The sequence below is a fragment of the Caretta caretta genome, chromosome 1, assembly GCF_965140235.1.
Source record: "Caretta caretta isolate rCarCar2 chromosome 1, rCarCar1.hap1, whole genome shotgun sequence".
Classification (NCBI taxonomy): Eukaryota; Metazoa; Chordata; order Testudines; family Cheloniidae; genus Caretta; species Caretta caretta.
Window position 1 is genome coordinate 37465438 of NC_134206.1, and position 18148 is coordinate 37483585.

The following is an 18148-nucleotide window of genomic DNA, read 5'->3' on the forward strand; positions in this document are numbered from 1 at the left end:
TTCGTACCGGAGCTCTGAGCAGTCATACTGCTCCCTTACATACAGTGCTACTCCCCCACCTTTTCTGCCCTGCCTGTCCTTCCTGAACAGTTTATAACCATCCATGACAGTACTCCAGTCATGTGAGTTATCCCACCAAGTCTCTGTTATTCCAATCACGTCATAGTTTCTTGACATCACCAGGACCTCCAGTTCTCCCTGCTTGTTTCCAAGGCTTTGTGCATTTGTATATAAGCACTTGAGATAACCTGTTGATCGCCCCTCATTCCCAGTATGAGGCAGGAGCCCTCCCCTCACAGACATTCCTGCCTGTGCTTCCTCCCGGTATCCCGCTTTCCCACTTACCTCAGGGCTTTGGTCTCCTTCCCCCGGTGAACCTAGTTTAAAGCCCTCCTCACTAGGTTAGCCAGCCTGCTCGCGAAGATGCTCTTCCCTCTCTTCGTTAAGTGGAGCCCGTCTCTGCCTAGCACTCCTTCTTGGAACACCATCCCATGGTCGAAGAATCCAAAGCCTTCTCTCCGACACCACCTGCGTAGCCATTCGTTGACTTCCACGATTCGACGCTCCCTACCTAGGCCTTTTCCTTCCACGGGGAGGATGGACGAGAACACCACTTGCACCTCCAACTCCTTTATCCTTCTTCCTAGAGCCACATAGGGTTGGCATTGCCCATTGTGAGCATGGTGATGGACACACTAGAAACTAAAATAAATTCCTATGGATGCCCAGAGGGAAACTGCCATCTCTCGACTTCATATTATGATGCTCCAAAAGGCAGTGAATGGCGAGAGAGAGTCTTGTTTACTTACTTGGGAGGCACTCAGATACTATACTGGTGAGAGCCAAATAAGTATCTGTTTGGGAAACAATTTTTCCCTTTCATGGAAAAGTCTAACATTTTGAAATTACTTTCCATTCTCATTTGGATTGAAAAGTCAAAATAGCAAAAAGTTTTTGCAAAATGGAAAATTCTGAGAAGTTTCAATTTGGAAATGTTGAAGTGGAAAAAGTGGACAGTTTTGAAGTATGTTTCAAAATGAAATCTTTCATTTTTGAATTGACATTTCAAAATGAAACGTCTCATTTTGAATCTCCCCCATCATAAAATCCAAAACATGAATCTAAATTGACATTTTTCTCTGAATTTTTTTGTCAAAATAATTTTCCAGTGTTAACATGTTTTTTAGTTGAAAAATTTCAACCAGCTTTGTTAAATAGACTTAGGGTGATAGTGAGCAGCAAACTAGATATCGGCATATAGTGGATATGATTGCAAAAATGCAACGAAGTTTGGAGGTGATCATTCCGGTTTAAATAGCACTAGTGAGACAATACCTAGAAACTGTGCACAATGCTAGACATCTATGATCGAATTAAGAGTGGCAGAACAGGAACTTTCCAAAGCTGATATCTACTGTTTGCCAAGGTAAAAGAACTGCCTCCTAGTGCAATCATTTTTCCAGGTAGGCTCTAGGGTAGTGCTTCTCAACCTATTTAGCATTGTGGTCCACATATGCAGCTCTCTATGCATTATGGGGACCACATCCACGCAATATATATATACCTATGTGGCCCTGAGGATGTCACATGGGCCGCAGCTGTGTGCTGATTGGGCCACAGATTGAGAACCACTGCTCTAGAGTAAGGAGACTGGGTAGAAACTGAGGGTGACAGAGGTATTTTGAAGCTGCCTCTTGCTGAGGGAGTTCATTTGAAGCAAAATGGAAACTACTCCATCCCTGTGGACTCTGTGGACTTCCCAGAGTGGCAGCCATTATAAAGACGACTTGGGGAGAGAGCCTGAGAACCAGAATAGGCTCTAGAAAGAGCAGATCATATGATAAAACATGTCTGTGTAAGTTCAGAGCCTGTGGCATGAGTGATTCTCTCCATTAGTTACGGAGGTAGGTTTAGGGTGTGGATGTGGCTTGTGTATTAGAAGTAAAACGTTAGAGTGGTCTTGTGGAAAGGAAGGATGACCTTGTGGTTAACACACTGGACTGGGACTCAGGAGCTCTAATCCATTCTGGCTCTGCCCCAGACTTCTTTGTGTGACTGTGGACAAGTCACATAATTGCTCGATGTCTCTTCTCTGTCTGTAAAATGAGAAGTACAATTCTTGCTTTCTCCCACCTTCGTCTGTCTTGTCTACTTGGACTGTAAGGCCCTCAGGATAGGGGCCATCTCCGATTGTGCTAGGTGCTGTACATATACATAACAGGGCCTCTAGGTGCTACTGGAGTACAAGACACTAATTCTCGTCCTGATGAGGCTAAACAAGACAAATATAAGGGTCGATATAGGACAAGTTTTCAGTAAGGATGAAGATGTTGTAATTTTCATATTGGGTTCTGTGTGGTTTTTAATCTGTTCCTTTTCTGTTGATGTATTGTTTTTGGGTTATTTTTATAATCTGTTTAAAATCCTGACCCATTCCTTTGATGTGGTGATTGTTGTAAATATGGTTTGTTTTAATTAAATATCAAAATTTTCAGGGCATACTATTTAAAGTGTATTCTGTCAAAAATAGATTTTAAAAAATTGATCACTTTAAAAAAAAAAAAAAAGGCAAAGCTTAAGAGGAAAATATCCTTTAAAGGCGCTTCTTACCCACAACTCAGAAATGGCTGAACTCAAAAATTACCTTTCCTCACTGTGAAGCAGTCTGTCTTCCACATGGAGGGGGGATGGTGGGTTAGTGTTAGAAAAGTTTTCAAAAATTTGGCATTGTATGTGAATGATAGTGACTTTTGCTGACATTGAGACTAAGTTGTTATATGTAGGACTAAGGTAGAAAGATTCCTACGAAGAAATTAGTTATGATGCTGCTTAGTGACACTTCATTTAATAAACTGAAGTCTTGCAATGCTTGAGAGATTAAAAAGCACAATCAATCTTTCTCTGTATAGATTGTTTGATTTTAAACCCTTCCTTCAGTCATTCCTTGTCCACTTGATCAACTCATCCGTTCAGGCCCTTCCCATGACCCTGCCAGTGAGAGAAAATGGACTTTATGGCGTGTTTGGAAGGGTAATCAATTTGCCTCTGGTGAGCCAAAGGAGTAGCAAATTCCAGAGCCAAGGTTTCTCATGGAGAATGCCCTGCCAGCAGTCCATCCGATTTAAAGCAAGGGGACTCCACCTTATATGTCTCTGCTGATCACAGTTGTAGTGCTGCACCTTGCGTTTCTCAGGTAACCAAACCCCAACCCATTTAATCACCATTTGGCAATGCTGAAACTCTTGCACATTTTGCGGGGTGAGTGGTAGAAGGTACCATCCGCTTGTGAAAGCGTGAGGCTATTCCACATTCCAGCTGTGGTCCAGCCAACTAAAGACAATGTAGTATTCATTGTACATAAGGGATCTGCTTGGGTCTGCAACTTTCCACATTCTGTCTTTTAACATCCCTTTTGCTTTGGGAAGACTTCCCTGAGAATTTAAAAACTGGACAGATGCTGTTCCTGAATTGGGACGGTCCATATGCTCAGATTGATTTATGCACCTGAACCTTCACTCTCTTATTGTGCAGCACCAACAGAGGACTTATAAATATTGCAGAGAGCATTCTCATGGAGGGATTAATATAACCTCTCCAGAGCTGTCTTTGTTTTCGTTAGTTTCTCGCCTTCATTTGTTGGACAAACCCATGTGAAATGCTCATTAGATCTGGGCACTCAGATAATTTAGAAGTAAGTGTGAATTTGATAAGCCAACCAGAAGGGAGGGTTGTTTCTTGCTCTCACTTTCTGATTCTTATCACATGTGCATAGTCTGGGGTTTGTTCTGTTTGCTTCAGTTTGATTTCCTGGCTCAACACAAAAGCAGGAACATTTTGGAGAATTTCCTGAAGTTTGAAATTTTGTCAAAAACGGGAAAAGATTCTCATAGAAAACGTCTCCACTTTTCAACCAGCTCTGCTCACAACTGGGTCTTGGTGAGGCTGCCAGGATGTCACTTCCTTTTATTGTTGTTTATTATTATTATTTGAGATACTAAAATATAATTAGTTACTTACTGTACTTAACACCTGCTGAAGTTGGTTGGAGTGCAGTTTTTCTCAGTAAATCTCAGAAATTTGTCACCCTCCCTTGGTCTACTGGTAAACAGCCTCCAAGCACTAGCAAAATTTTACAGTGTGTTATATGTCTTGCCCTGATCCCATCAAGTAAAATAAAAATCACCGAGGCAGTTGAAGGTAGGGAATGCGAAGGTGCAGCTCCCAATATAGAATGCTTTTGAATGACTCTGTCCTGATGTGTTCCTTGGTTGCTATAGTGATTTTCCTCCATGTATAAGTGGATGGGCAAGTTGGAATTCAGTCTTCCTTATGTCTGAAAAACTGTCTGATATGTCGTACAGTTGTTTTAAAAAAAGGAGCTATCAGGTTTGTGTGGGGCAGACAGATAATTCTCCTTGTAACGATGGCCAACAGAGAACCTTACTGTTGATCCTTATTTACAGCTGAAAGTTACACAAATAAAACGAGGACCAGTCAAATTGAATTGTTCATAAAAGTACAGTGTAACATTTTTAAAGGGTTTTTCTTACTTGGACAAGCTGCTGGTCTGTGGATGGAATATAGAAGTCTTATTTTTCCAAGCTAAAATCGGAGTGCAGTTACCCAGTAACGGTACAGTGAGCAGCTCTCAGTGTATTGCACCAGCATCCAGCAGACAAAATGAATAAACATCATCCGTTATCTGACGTGACAGAAATAACATTTTTTTCCACTGATTTGTGTATGTCTGCAGGGAACAAAGTAGTGCATAGGTCTCTTGTGTATCTGCAGTATGTAAAACTAGGCATGAAGGGAAGATAGTAAGGGTGGCAAACAGACTGTGGATCTATGGGATGGATTTTTAAATTAGAACGTTTGTTTTAATTTATACCAAACTTAGTCATCAGCACTGGGCATCTAATTAAAAAAGCCAGTTTACCAAGGACTCAGGCAGTTGAATTTGTTCAATACTGATCTGTTCTTGGCTTTGAAAATACTAATCTTCCTACGGCTCTGAAAAATCATTTGAGACCAGAAGAATCGGGCTTGTTCCATTCATTAATTTAAGGTGGGATTTTCAAAAGCTCTCCTCACTGGCCTGAGTTACTCCCACTGAAATCATTGAAATGCTGAGCTTTTTTTGAAAATCCCACCTTTAAACTCCTGGGGGGTTTACTTCCTGCAGGACAGGATTTTCTCAGACGTAGTAGGGAATTTGGGAAATCTTCGAGTTAAAAGAGGATTTGATCTTTTAACATGGATAAAACAAGTACTCTTGTCTGCAATAAGAGAACTCAATCATGATTAACTTGCATTTTTCATGCCTTTCGTAGTATTTGAAAGGCTGAACAGGCAGTTAATTCACCAGTCATTGACATTCAGCCATGTTTTGGATGGGACACAGCATTTGTTTAACAGAGCATGGGCATACAGTAGAATCTGAGAGTTACAAACACCAGAATTACGAACTGACCAATCAACCACACATCTCATTTTGAACTAGAAATACACAATCAGGCAGCAGTGACGAAGACAATACAGTACTGTTAAACGTAAGCTAAAATAAAAAGGGAAAGCAGCATTTTTCTTCACAGTAAAGTTTCAAAACTGTATTAAGTCAGTGTTCAGTTGTAAACTTTTGAAAGAACAACCACAATGTTTTATTCAGAGTTATGAACATTTTAGAGTTATGAACACCTCCATTCCTGAGGTGTTCGTAAATCTGAATTTTTACTGTATTGCACAATGGTTTAGGACCAGAGGGAAAGAGCAAGGAAACTTTGGATAGATTATTAATCAAGTTGAGATGTGGCTTCAGTATTAATTTTGGTTGAGTCTTTTCTCAGATTTTCAGTCTGTGTTTGACAATGGATGACAAACATGGGTCCCCATGTCTTGCTATGATGGAGAAGATCAGCAGAGTTAAACTACCCTTTATATAGAAGTCTGACTGACCTGATCAGAAAACACCACATCAAGCACGCTTTTCTATGACGATTATCAAACTCCGAGGACACTATCCCCTCCATTAGGATAATGATGTTTAACACAAGTTGAAAGGACCATGGGGCTAACTGAGAGCAAATATCTGACACCCTTTGCAAGCTTAGCTGAAAATGCTCATGTGGATAGCTTCAGAATGAAGAACATCAACTGAGTTATCACCACACTCATGCTGAACAGGAAAGCTTCCTGAGAGCTTTCCTATTCAGCTACTCTTCAGGACCAGCTCGACTTAGTTTGTTAGATCATAATAGTCTAAGGAGTTAGCTACATGGGTAATACATGCAAGTTAAAGCATGTTAAACCCTCATTTGGAAGCTCTAATTCAGAAGTTGTGTCCTTAGTTTGCTGTAACCTAATCTGAGGAGGAATACGTTACAGTGTACTAAGGCCGCTTTACTTCTGAATGAGAGCATCCACATGCGGGTTTAATGCACATTAACTTTGCATCTTTAGTTAATTCGTCTTAACGTCACTGAATGTCATTGGTAGATGATACGCCTTACAGACCTGATTGGTTATTGCTTCCCATACTTTTAAATGTGACATCAGATTGTAGGAATTCTATAGCTTCTAGCACCCTCCTTTCTCCTCTCCACTTCCTCACTCATGGAAGAGACTCCATGGTTAGCATTATCACTGCTGTGCTCCTTCACAGTAGCTTTTTGGTTTCATCGCGCTGCTGGTGCTGCAAGGAAAATCGAGAACAACAGCGTAAGGCTATATGCCCAATTCCTTTCTTTGTTGAAGTAGCTCATGGCAGAAAATGAACATTGAGAAGACCCAGAGAAGAAGAATAGAGTGACATGCAGAAAGGAAAGCTTGAGGGAGTTGAAGATTTGATGAAGTGGAAGAGCAAGAAAAAGAAAGAGGTGAGATAGGGATGCGATACCCATGGTCAGTCTAATGAGTCAAAGAAACCCCAGAGAGAAAACTCCCACAGAAATTCCCTTGTCATCTGAAATAGTATGGGAAAGATTATAGTTAAAAATTATAATTAAATCCCTGTAACATTTCAAACCACTGAGTGGTATTCTGCAGCTATTAGACATTGCTGTGTGAGCCTGTTCCTAGGTACACAGTATATCTTAAGGGGTGGGAAAGCATAGCAACATAGGGCTGGAAGAGACCTCAGGAGGTCATCTAGTCCAGCCCCCTGTGCTGAGGCAGGACCAAGTATACCTAGACCATCCCTGAAAGGTGTTTGTCTAACCTATTTTTAAAAGCCACAGGTGATGGAGATTTCACAACCTCCCTAGGTAACCTGTTCCAGTGCTTAACTATCCTCATAGTTAGGAAGTTTTTCCTAATAGCTAACCTAAATCTCCCTTGCAGCAGATTAAGCCAGTTTATTTCTTGTCCTGTGCTCAATGGATATGGAGAGCAGTAGATTACCATCCTCTTTATAACAACCTTTTACATATTTGAAGACTGAACATGTTCAATTCTTTCCTCATAGGTCTTGTTTTCTAAACCTTTTATCATTTTTTGTTGCTCTCTGGACTCTTTCCAGTTTGTCCACATCTTTTTGAAGGTGTGGCACCCACTGGACACAGCACTCCAGTGAGACCTCACAACTGCCTTATGAATGAATGACTTCTCTTATAAAATCCGTATGTTTTTTACCTCTTTGAATTTCTGTCTTTGCTGAGAGCAAGATCTTGCCCATGTGGGTATTGCTGTGTCACAGGAAGCTGTGTGCTAGCAATGACACCCTATTCCACTTCCTTGCCATTCAGGTAGAATCAGTGCGAGGCACCGGCAGGTTCTTAGAATTCTAATACGTAACAATTCATGTGCAGGTTACAGTTTATCAAACTGGTTTTTGAGACAGAATGGGAGGCTTGATACTGGTGCTTCCCTTTGAACACTTGCTGATCTTGAAGAATTCTAACCCTTCAAGCTATAAAGTATTTGCGGGAGGCATGTTGGAGCTGCTGTGCCAGGAGGAAGGCGTGTGTGTGGCAGGAAAACAATGGACCAGGACAACATTCATGGGTAAAGGGGGAGGTGGTGTGGGAGGCAGCAGCAGGGGGTAAAGAGAGGAAGAGAGAGTTCTGAGTAGTTAACTCTGCCTAGGGTGACCAGACCGCAAATGTGAAAAATTTGGACAGGGGGTGGGGGGTAATAGAAGCCTATATAAGAAAAAGACCCAAAAATCAGGACTGTCCCTATAAAATCGGGACATCTGGTCACCCTAGCTCTGCCCCCAAACCCCCTTTTGGAGCCCGAAATAGAGATGAAATGTTTTCTTAAGGTCCGAGTAACCTTTTCTAAGCCATGTTATCCCAGTTACGTTGAGCTTCATTAATATATTACTCTGCATGTAACAAATCACTTTGAATACTCAAAATTTTGGGGCTAAGGGATGGAGTTCCTGTGTGTGTGCACACGCAGGTACATACGCTCGCACGAGAGATTTATGCAAGGTAATGTGCGCGTCTGTATACACATCTGTATACACGTGCGTACTAGTATTAATGCATCATTAAGGTTCAGGCATTTACAATTAAGACATTTACAGTTACTAGTTTACGTTTGTAACATGGCCACATGCATATTATACAGTATTTTCTTTTTGCGTTTTTCCTGACTAAATGGTACTGCTAACTTATGTGCGAGGCCCTTCATTTTATGTTTGTAGTTTGTTTAAAGTTTCCTAGGAATTTATCAAAAAATTTTAAAAGGTGAAAATCAGGGCAAAAAATTAACTGAATAGTTTTCTGGGTAAATAGGGTAAATATTGGGAACAGGAGGACAGAAAAAAGCAATAAATAGAGATGGCATCTTGGTACTGAGTGGCACAGGTTGTCAAGCCGCCATCTCTCCATCCAGACTCAATCACCAATCTATGCATATGACACGCATGCATGTATGTGTGTCTTGCAGTACATTGCCTTAGTTTAACAGACTGCCTCGCATTTACACTTAGACTAATTTATTATTAACATAAAATCTTCTACCTAATGTAACATATTGGATTTTCATAATATAATCAGTATTTTCATAGACTTCAGTGGTCCAAAATAAGAATGAAAATTGGTAAAAAAGCAAATAGCTTTTGTAAAACTAGGAATTTTGGGTTAAAAAAGACAGAAGGCTTTCCTTCTCTGTTAAGTATGCATAACGTAGACTGTACATATGTGTGTGATAATGTGCGTGTGTGCAGTGTTGTGGAGCTCATGCTGTGGGGGAACAAACCCTACTTTTTAGAAATGTCCTAAGTTTTGCATACTTGGTTTTCTGAACCTTAATGTTGAATTAATGCTCACTTGAGTGGAGAAGTTTGATTATCATTTTGGAACCACTTTGAGCAGGTGTAAATGGCTACACAAGCCAGTGGCGAATCAGGCTCTACATTTTCTGTGCAAAGAAAACATGTGCCAGACCTAGAGCAAGCTTGGGGGAGGGGAGGAAGGGGAATCTATTTCCACAAGAATTTGGAAGGTATTGGCATATGTTGCCAGAGGCAGTCGTGTGTGTCATCCAACCTAATTCAGTGATCATACTGTAATGCCGCACTAGATATATATTTAAATTCTCAATCTCTTTGTTTCACTTGGTGGGTGTCTAGGAGTTTGTCAGTTCACTTTAAAATAAAAACCTAGCCCATTTCATCAGCAGTGTGCTTTCATTACAGGATTTCTGCAAGCAAGAATTCGTTTTTGTTAAAAAAAAAAAATAATTGAAAACAAATTTCAGTAACTGTTCATACCATTCTCGTTGTAAAGAAGACTTCCACTATCACAAGGTTAAGATGGACGAGTAGTATAACATTACAGGTATCTACAAAACAAAGATTTTTTTTTTTTACTCTAGGTGCCTAGTTATAATTAATGCAGTCTGCTTTATTAAAAACAGCCACTGTCAAACGTTTTATGGTAAGTCACATTTGCAGTGTCTTTCATTTCTTTAGCACTGTAGTCTATTTTTAATAGCTGTACTTTTGGTTAATAATAAAAATAACCTAGCATTTATCTAGCTGTTTTCATCTGTAGATCTCAAAATGCTGTACAAAGGAGGTCAGTATCATTATCCCCATTTATAGGCGGGGATAGCCATGCTTAGTACAAGCCATACACAAAATTATAATGGTGAACATAAACGAGGGAAAAACAGCTGTGAAGTCCAAACTCCTTATACCACTATAAGCATGTTTCATTATTGAACCTAAAGGCAGTGCCAGAATAACACGTCACAACTAGCAAGTTTTTGAGACTTTATCCATTTCCAGGAACACTTGTTCTCCATAAAACCAGATTTTTACTAGTAATGAAAGATGGATTGTCATGTTTAAGCTCCAAGGGAATGAGTTAACTACAACCATAGAGTTTTTATAAAGGAGCTATGCTGTTTGTAAGAGTAATTCTCTGCATTGGAAATAAACATTTTGATTGAGCAGCTTGCTTGGAGATAAATGGATCTTTCTTCTATATGCAAAGAAGAGATGACCACTGTGGGTTACGGACATTGCTGCAACAGAAGTACATTGGAATCGTAAAATGCACTGCACACCAAATAGTATGTGATATTCATTTACAGCACATATCAGTGATCAAAAAGCAAATTTTTTGTCTTACTCCATTTGGGTCCCAGCCAGCAGTGCTCTCAGATAGAACTCTCGTTTACTTCATTGGAGTTCTGCCTTAGTAGGGATGCAGATGAGCACTTTAACGTTCCATCAACTTCATCAGGTATCTGTTGCTGAGTTGTGCTTGTTTTGTTGTTTGAAGATAGTAACCTAATCCAGGATAGCAACAACCACAATGACTCATGGGGAATATGTGACTGCTGGAGTACTGAAATGTCCAGCTTTAGAGTCTATTTTTGCAGGAGCAGAATTGAAGATTATGGATGAACACATTGGCTGCCTTCGTATGACACATTTTATTCTCTCCTTTCGCCTGATTTATACTTCAGACTGCTGCAAAGACCTTAGCAATATCTGTGCATCTGCTTAGTGGTGGGATTTTTTTTTTCCTGACTGTTTTGTTTGCTCTCTTAATACTAAGAAGTTGGTTGCCTGGCATATATTGGAGTAAATCCTCACTTTGCTTTTAATGTGCAAGAACATTTTAGTGCTAGCAATTGGGGTATTCTCCATATCTGTGTATATTTGATTCCAGAGGGGACACATCATTTAGGCTATGTTTACATTACAGCTTATGTCCGCATAATTTCTCTCTCAGGGGTGTGAATTAACCACCCCTCTGAGGGACATAAATTACACCACCATAAGGGTTGGTGTGGACAGCACTATGTCGGCAGGAGAGGCTCTCCTGCTGACATAGAGCATGTTCGCCATACGCGGCACAGCTGCATCGGTGTATGTGTAGACAAGCCCTTAAAAGTCATCAGGCTTTCTGACTGAATCCAAAATACAGACTTCCTGTGGGATAAATACTAAGGGCGCGTCTACACTAGGACACTTAGGCAAGTTAAGACAAATTAACTAATGGTGTAAAGTCAAAGCACATTAGTTCAGGTGCATTTAACCCTCATGTGGATGCTCTCATTCAGATGTAAAGTGGCTTTCCTTAGTTTTAGCTTAATCCTCCTTCAAAGAGGATTAAACTAAAGGAAACTAAGCACCCACACAGGGGTTTAATGCACCTTTTATCTTCACACCTTTAGTTATTGTGGCTTAATTTTCCTTAGGGTATGTCTACATTTAAAATGCTACAGTGGCACAGCTGTAGCCCTTCAGTGTAGACACTACATATGCTAACATCGGCATAGGTAAACCACCTCCCCCAGAGGAAACTAGGACTAGGTTCACTTAACTAGGCCACTCTGAGGTGCAGAATTTTTCACACCCCTGAGTGACCTAGTTATGCTGATCTAATTTTCTGGTGTAGAGCAGGCCTTAGTGTCTCTGTGTAAATGTGCTTGTAGGGACTGATCTTGACCTGTTGTGAATTGATACTGCTCTATTAATGCTGAGCCAGTTTACACTGGTTGAGTATCTTACACAGTGGTCAGGTCTATACTACAAAGTTTTGTTGGCTTAGCTGTGTTGGTCTGGAGTGTGTTTAAAAAAAAACCAACACCCTAGCTGGTATAGCTATGTCTGCAAACCCCTAGTGTAGATGCTGAGAGAATAGTTCTTCTGTTGGAATAGCTGTTGTCATGTGGGGACATGGTGTTACTGTGTCAACAGAAAACTCCTTCTGGCAGCGTGAGTCACATCTACGTTAGGAAAAAGAAAAGGAGTACTACATTAGGGACTCTGCTTGTATAGCTATACTGCCAAAGCATTTGAAGTGTAAACAAGGCTTTTGTATTTCAGTATAACTAATTTCAAGAACTTGACACATAAGCTTAAATTCGGGGTCTGTTGCCAAATATGTAAATTCTGTATAATCTGTTTTCCAAATATTCTTGGCACTTACATAGCATTCATCACATTACTTCCTTTTATATAAAATTATAGTAGAATGAGAGACGTGGAACTTAACGGGTTGCTCTTCTTGAGCCCTTTTAACATAATACCATTGAAAACTAGTGAGTCATTCTCCCAATTATCAGAACTATTTTTGTAATTAGACTGTTGCTTCTGAAATTAGGGTCTGATCCTTTGGACTGCTGAGTGCTTCCTGCACTTCCCTCCACTCCTAGTGAAGCGAATGGGAGTTAAGAGTTATTTGACAGTCTGCAGGATCTGGTCCTTCAGATCCACAGCAGTAAAAGGACTACATGGATGATTTGCTCAGAGAATGCATTTCTTGGGTCTGAAGGTTTTTCTGCAGATAATAGTCGCAGTTCTGTGGAAAAAAAATTTAAATGCAGGCATGCTATTGTGGCTTTACTTATCTAATCCCCTCCTAACTAAACACAGCAAATAATAATAATAATTGTGGAACACTTGCTGCCATCACATAGTTCACTCTGTGTGTTATATCCCTTTCCCCACCTTTGTCTGTCTTGCCTATTTAGACTGTAAGCTCTTCGGGGACAGGGACCATTTATTAGCCTGTGTTTGTACATCCTTCATTGGTCCTTAAGCAGTACCGTAATAAATGCAATAAAACATATTGTTAGAATTTTTATTTTAGTAACAAAATATTGACATGAATGTAAAATAGAATCCTCTTCAGAACTGCAGCGTACCTAGACTTCTGTGACCTTGTGATTATTATAAACACTGCTGTGTGGCTGCTCCCCATCTTCAAAGGGCTGAACAAACATTGGCCCTTGTTCAGGAATCATCCTTGTTCAGGACAGCCACTCAAATGCATGATTAAAGGAACATTCAGTGCTTTCCCTAATTAGGGCCATTCATTCTCATGCCCTGGGAATTAGATATCGTCGTATTAATCAGTATTAATAATCCTTTAACCTCTCAGTCAAGATGAGAGGTTGAGTGACTGGCTCAAGGGGATAGAGTTTGTATCAAAGTGGGATATGGAATTAAGGAGTTGTGGCTCACTAGACTTTACAGTACTATAATCATTCTGAGCTCTGTACACCCCTTATTATATGGGCATAATTCCTGTTGACATTAAGAAGACTTATGCACACAAACTCCTATATTAAGGCGGGGGAAAATATCATAGAACTAAAATTCTTTTGGGGATTCTTTTCTGAGCTGATTCGTGGTTTGGCTTTTTCTAACTGGGTAAAACTGAAGGGCCTGATTCTGCAAAAGTTACTTGTATAAGTAATCTATTGCAGAATAAGACTCCATTTGTTCCTTGTATAAAAGTTTTGTCCTTCAGATACACAGTTAGGCATCTTAAAATCCTGCCTGTTTCGTTTAGACAAATTCAGTTCCAAATTCTCACTTTAACATTTCCTTTGACAGAATGTTTGTCCAGGTCTGCCTGTTCTTCTACTGTAAATGTTTGTGGCGCTGTCTGAAATTTGTGGTGAGGAAATTAACAGGACGATGTGAATTACAAAGGATCTGTTACAATATCAAACCTGGGGCCAGCAGAACTATGAAGATAGGTAAGTGTAAAATACCTGGTATTCCTCATGTTTCTGTTCTTGTCTATAAGTGTGGCCACTACACACGCACAGTGTATGTTGTTTGGCTTAAAAATGAACTGAAATAATTATGTTTTTAAATAATTGTTTCCTTAACAGAGACATCACTGAGGGGTTCAAAAAATAAGGTGAGTGAACTTCTCTCTCCCTCTTTCTCTCGTATACTTTTCCACTCAGCATTTCACAGCATGCCTCTTTCCAATTTGTAAAATAGATGACAAAATGTTTGTCACGGGGTGCAGCCCTCGTCCCCAGACTGGCGCTGCTGCCTCCTAGTCGTGCTGCAGATTAGCTCAAGGCCAGTGCCCATGTCCGTGGTCTGTACACCGGCACTCTCTTTGCTGCTCCGCTCTCGGCTCCCAGAACTGCAGCATCCTCTTTGCGACTCAGCCCTCAGGCTATGCCATAGTCTGTGTTTCCACCTTCCGAGGGAGGGGAAGGGAGAGGATAACTGTCCAACAGTCCAGCCATTTTTCTCAGTGGCGAGGAGGGATCCGGGCCTGCCCACTACTCTGCACCCCAGCCGAGGGACTCTGTAAATAGCAGCCTCCTGCTGCTCCTCTGTAACCTGTGTCAATGCTGCTATGTTTCCCTGGGCCCCTTTCCCCATGGCCCCAGCACCTTCTTCACCTTACCTCAGGGCACTCAGCTGCTCAGTCCCAGCAGACAGCCAGAAGCTCCCTCTCACTCCCCCAGTCCCTGCTAGTAGCTGCTCTGTCCAGGGTGCGTAGTTCTCTCAGCCCTCCAGGGACACAGTCCTTTCTCCCTGGGCTCCCAGCAGCAACTGACCTTGCAGCTCCCCTTTATCCCAGCCTGCCGGGCCTAGATGGGGTGCTCTTTGCAACTACTCTCCGAATGGCTGTGCTTCACACAGCCTCTCTGGGATGCTCGGAGGACTCACCTCCGTTGCTCCTTCTGGGGCAGGGCATGATTAACCCCTTCTATGCTTTTGTGGGGTAGGCACCCCATCACAGTGTTCACTTGTCAAAATTAGCACACTAGTTTTCCCACCTCACAAAACCTATATAAAGACTGACACACTGTAGCATAAATAGCAACCTCTCCTCAGGAGAAGTCTGTGGCTAGAGTAGCAGGTGGTTTTGCAAGATAAGATTGAGTTCAACAAAACTATATTGGGAAACTGTTTGTGTTTATAAAATGCTTAGTGCATTGTAGGCAGTAATGGAGACAAATAAGAAAAGGGAGATAGGATGATCTTGTGGTTAAGGCACTGGACTAAGACTTAGGAGTCCTTGGTTCAGTTCCTGATTTTGCCAAAGACTTCTTGGGTGACCAGGGGCAATTCATTGAATCACCCTTTGCCTCAGTTTCTGTATATGTAAAATTGGGGATATTACTTCTGTACCTTATGGTGACTGGGGGACATGTAGAAGTACCTGGGCAGTGTGGTGTTTGTCCCTCACTTTTATGAATGTTCATACAAATATTTAAAACAGCCTCTCAGTCTTTTCTCCTCAAACTGTAAAACTAGAATTCTGTTATTCTAAATACATTGCATGAGTTAAAGAGAAGAGCATGAGAACATTAAAACTATATTTTCAAACTATACGCTTCTGTCTGGGAAGGGAAATCCAGTGTCATTGGAAAGCATGCTATTTATATCTGCATTACAAAAAAATTGCACAAAATAAACTAAATGGCATCTACTCTATACATGTTTCAGTGTAGCTAATGGAAAGTATGAACCTACATTGTGAGAAGTTTTGAAAATTTGACCTATGAGGAAAGCGTGAAAGAATTAGGCATGTTCAGTCTAGAGAAGAGAAGACTAAGGGGGATGTAATAACAGTTTTCAGATATGTGAAAGGTTGTTATAAAGAGGACCAGTGATAAATTTTTCTCCAAATCCACTGACGGTAGGACAGGAAATAATGGTCTTAGTTTTCTGCAAGGAAGACTTAGGTTAGGTGTCAGGAAAAGCTTTCTAACTATAAGGGTAGTTTTAAGCACAGAAACAAATTATCTAGGGAGATTGTGGGATCCCCATCCTTGGAGGATTTTAAGAACAGGCTGGATGCTGTCAGGGATGCTCTAGGTATTCTTAATCCTGCCTCAGTATGCGGGGCTGGACTAGCTGACCTCTTGAGGTTCCTTCTAGACCTCGTTTCTGTGAATCTGTTCTACACACTGAATACCTGCATATGTGCAAGTGACAAGTGAGGTTGCCAGAGCAGATTTTCAAAAGATTTAATCCATTTTGAACTTCTCTGAGTTCTTGCTAGGTTTTGATAATTTGATGGTTCAGAGGGTCTTTCCTATTAATTCACTCTAGCGATTGTGCATCTCTAATCTTGCTAGTGGGATCACTTGAAATACATGGGGGAAAAAACATTTTTCTTGCTTTATTGCTATATGTCTGGAGTGTGTCCGTTTACCTTACACAAAACTCGTATACCATATGCTCTGGTATTTTAATACCGTATGGAGGCCAGAAATGCAAATATATTTTCGGAGTTTGTGGTCTCAGTCTAGTTCGTATTAGACCAAAGTCCACAATACAAAATATCTTCACAGTTGGCAACCACCATAGAGATGTACAGGATTGAGTGAGCCTGGGAAGGTAACCTGGCTCCTCACTAGGAGGGAGGATGATCAGGGTCAAGGTATGGGAATTAAACACACTGAAAGGGCTGCCCAGGGTGTATTTGTTCTGTGTGCATATAGAAAGTTGGGTTTCCTGAGCTGTCAATCTAGAAGTTCTCATGTGCATCACATTCCACCGCAATGAGTATCCACTAAATATCACCTTATAGTAGTTAATTTATGTTAAAATATATTTCCAGCTGCTGCAAACTTCAGTAAGTGTTCATCCAGATGCCATTGAAAAAACTATAGATGACATCATGGAACTGAAAAAGATTAATCCAGATATAAATCCACAGTAAGTTTTTTTTTTTGTTTTTTTTTTTTTTCCTTTATCAGAAAATTTGGAACTGTTGCTGTCTTTACTGCCTGTCTCCCTGGAGAATCAGGCCTTCATGCTTAACTTTATTTCTCAGTGTGAATCTGCTCTGTGCTTCTTGTCCAAATAATGCTACTGAAAAATAAGTAATCTTTTATGGTGCCTATAATTGGCAGCAGTCCTGTGCCTCTTTACTTGGTGGTTTTCTGAATCTTGCTGTCTTTTATAAACTGATATACAAATTATATAGTGGTCACTTCCCCCTGGGATAAAATGCAGCTGTGGTTGGTGTTCATGGCAATAAAAATGGTGGCTTTTTAGCAACGCACAGCAACATTACATAGCAGTTTAGCGCAGGGAAGAAAGAAGCATACCGTAAGCAATTCAAACAATATTCTGATTTCTAACTAAAATTCTCCTTTAAATTACCCAAGTTGGAATTTTGACTGGGGCAACGTGATTAACACTCTTATTTTTTGTTTTTATTTAAATGCCACAAGATGTCATTGACCAAAAATGGTCAGGACTTTGGTTTTATTTCGCATGCAAAAGATGGTATTTCAAAAAGGAGTAATGATTTTTGGGTTACCTCGATTTTCTGGATGACCAATTTATGACACCCTACAGGGGCTTGATTTTTAAGAAAGTGACAAGCACCTTCTGAAAATTGGATCCCTCTAAGGTTTTCTTTTCTTTAAGCCAAAAATTGGATGCTTCCCGCAAGAGATACTGCGGTTATCCACAGGTGGATGGACTAGATTCAGGAAGCCCTGGGTGAAATAATGTGGTCTGTGTTATGCAGGTCATCTGTATAACACAGATGTAGCCTGCAGGTTATGTAGACTGGAGCATCACAATGGTCCCTTCTGATTTTAAAAATCTGTGAAGATGACTCAAACTGGGTGACCCAAAAATCACTAGCCGCTTTTGAAAAATGTTGGCCAATGTGTTCAACAGCACAATACCCCTGGGTTCTTGGCTGGGAGTACAGTAAGAACTTGGCGGGAAGAATGCCATCATGTTCATCACATTGTAGGTTCAAATCCTGTCAGTGATAATGGCAATAATTAGGGCAGTATGAAAATATGGCTTCATCAATTGCTGGGGAAATAGGGATTGAGCTCTGGCGCTTAATTTGAGAGAGAAAATACATTTAAATTGGCTTAGGTATTAACACTGTCCATGTGGACTGAAAACTGGCTAAAAGACCATAAACAAAGGTTAAAGGTAAAT

The 18148-nt window shown here is 40.6% G+C and overlaps 1 protein-coding gene across 12 annotated transcripts in view; it reads left to right on the plus strand.

Annotated features, from left to right (window-relative positions):
• Nucleotides 1-18148, plus strand: part of ELMOD1 (ELMO domain containing 1) — a 67132-nt gene that overhangs the window by 25092 nt on the left and 23892 nt on the right. For 11 of the 12 annotated variants that reach the window (XM_048844612.2, XM_048844587.2, XM_048844672.2 and 8 more), the window contains 3 exons: nt 13808-13953; nt 14092-14120; nt 16797-16894. In XM_048844612.2, the coding sequence (XP_048700569.1) occupies nt 13808-13953; nt 14092-14120; nt 16797-16894 (273 nt within the window). Of the gene's footprint in view, nt 1-9643; nt 9786-13807; nt 13954-14091; nt 14121-16796; nt 16895-18148 lie in introns of all 12 variants that reach the window. The other variant, XM_048844662.2, reaches the window with a different exon arrangement.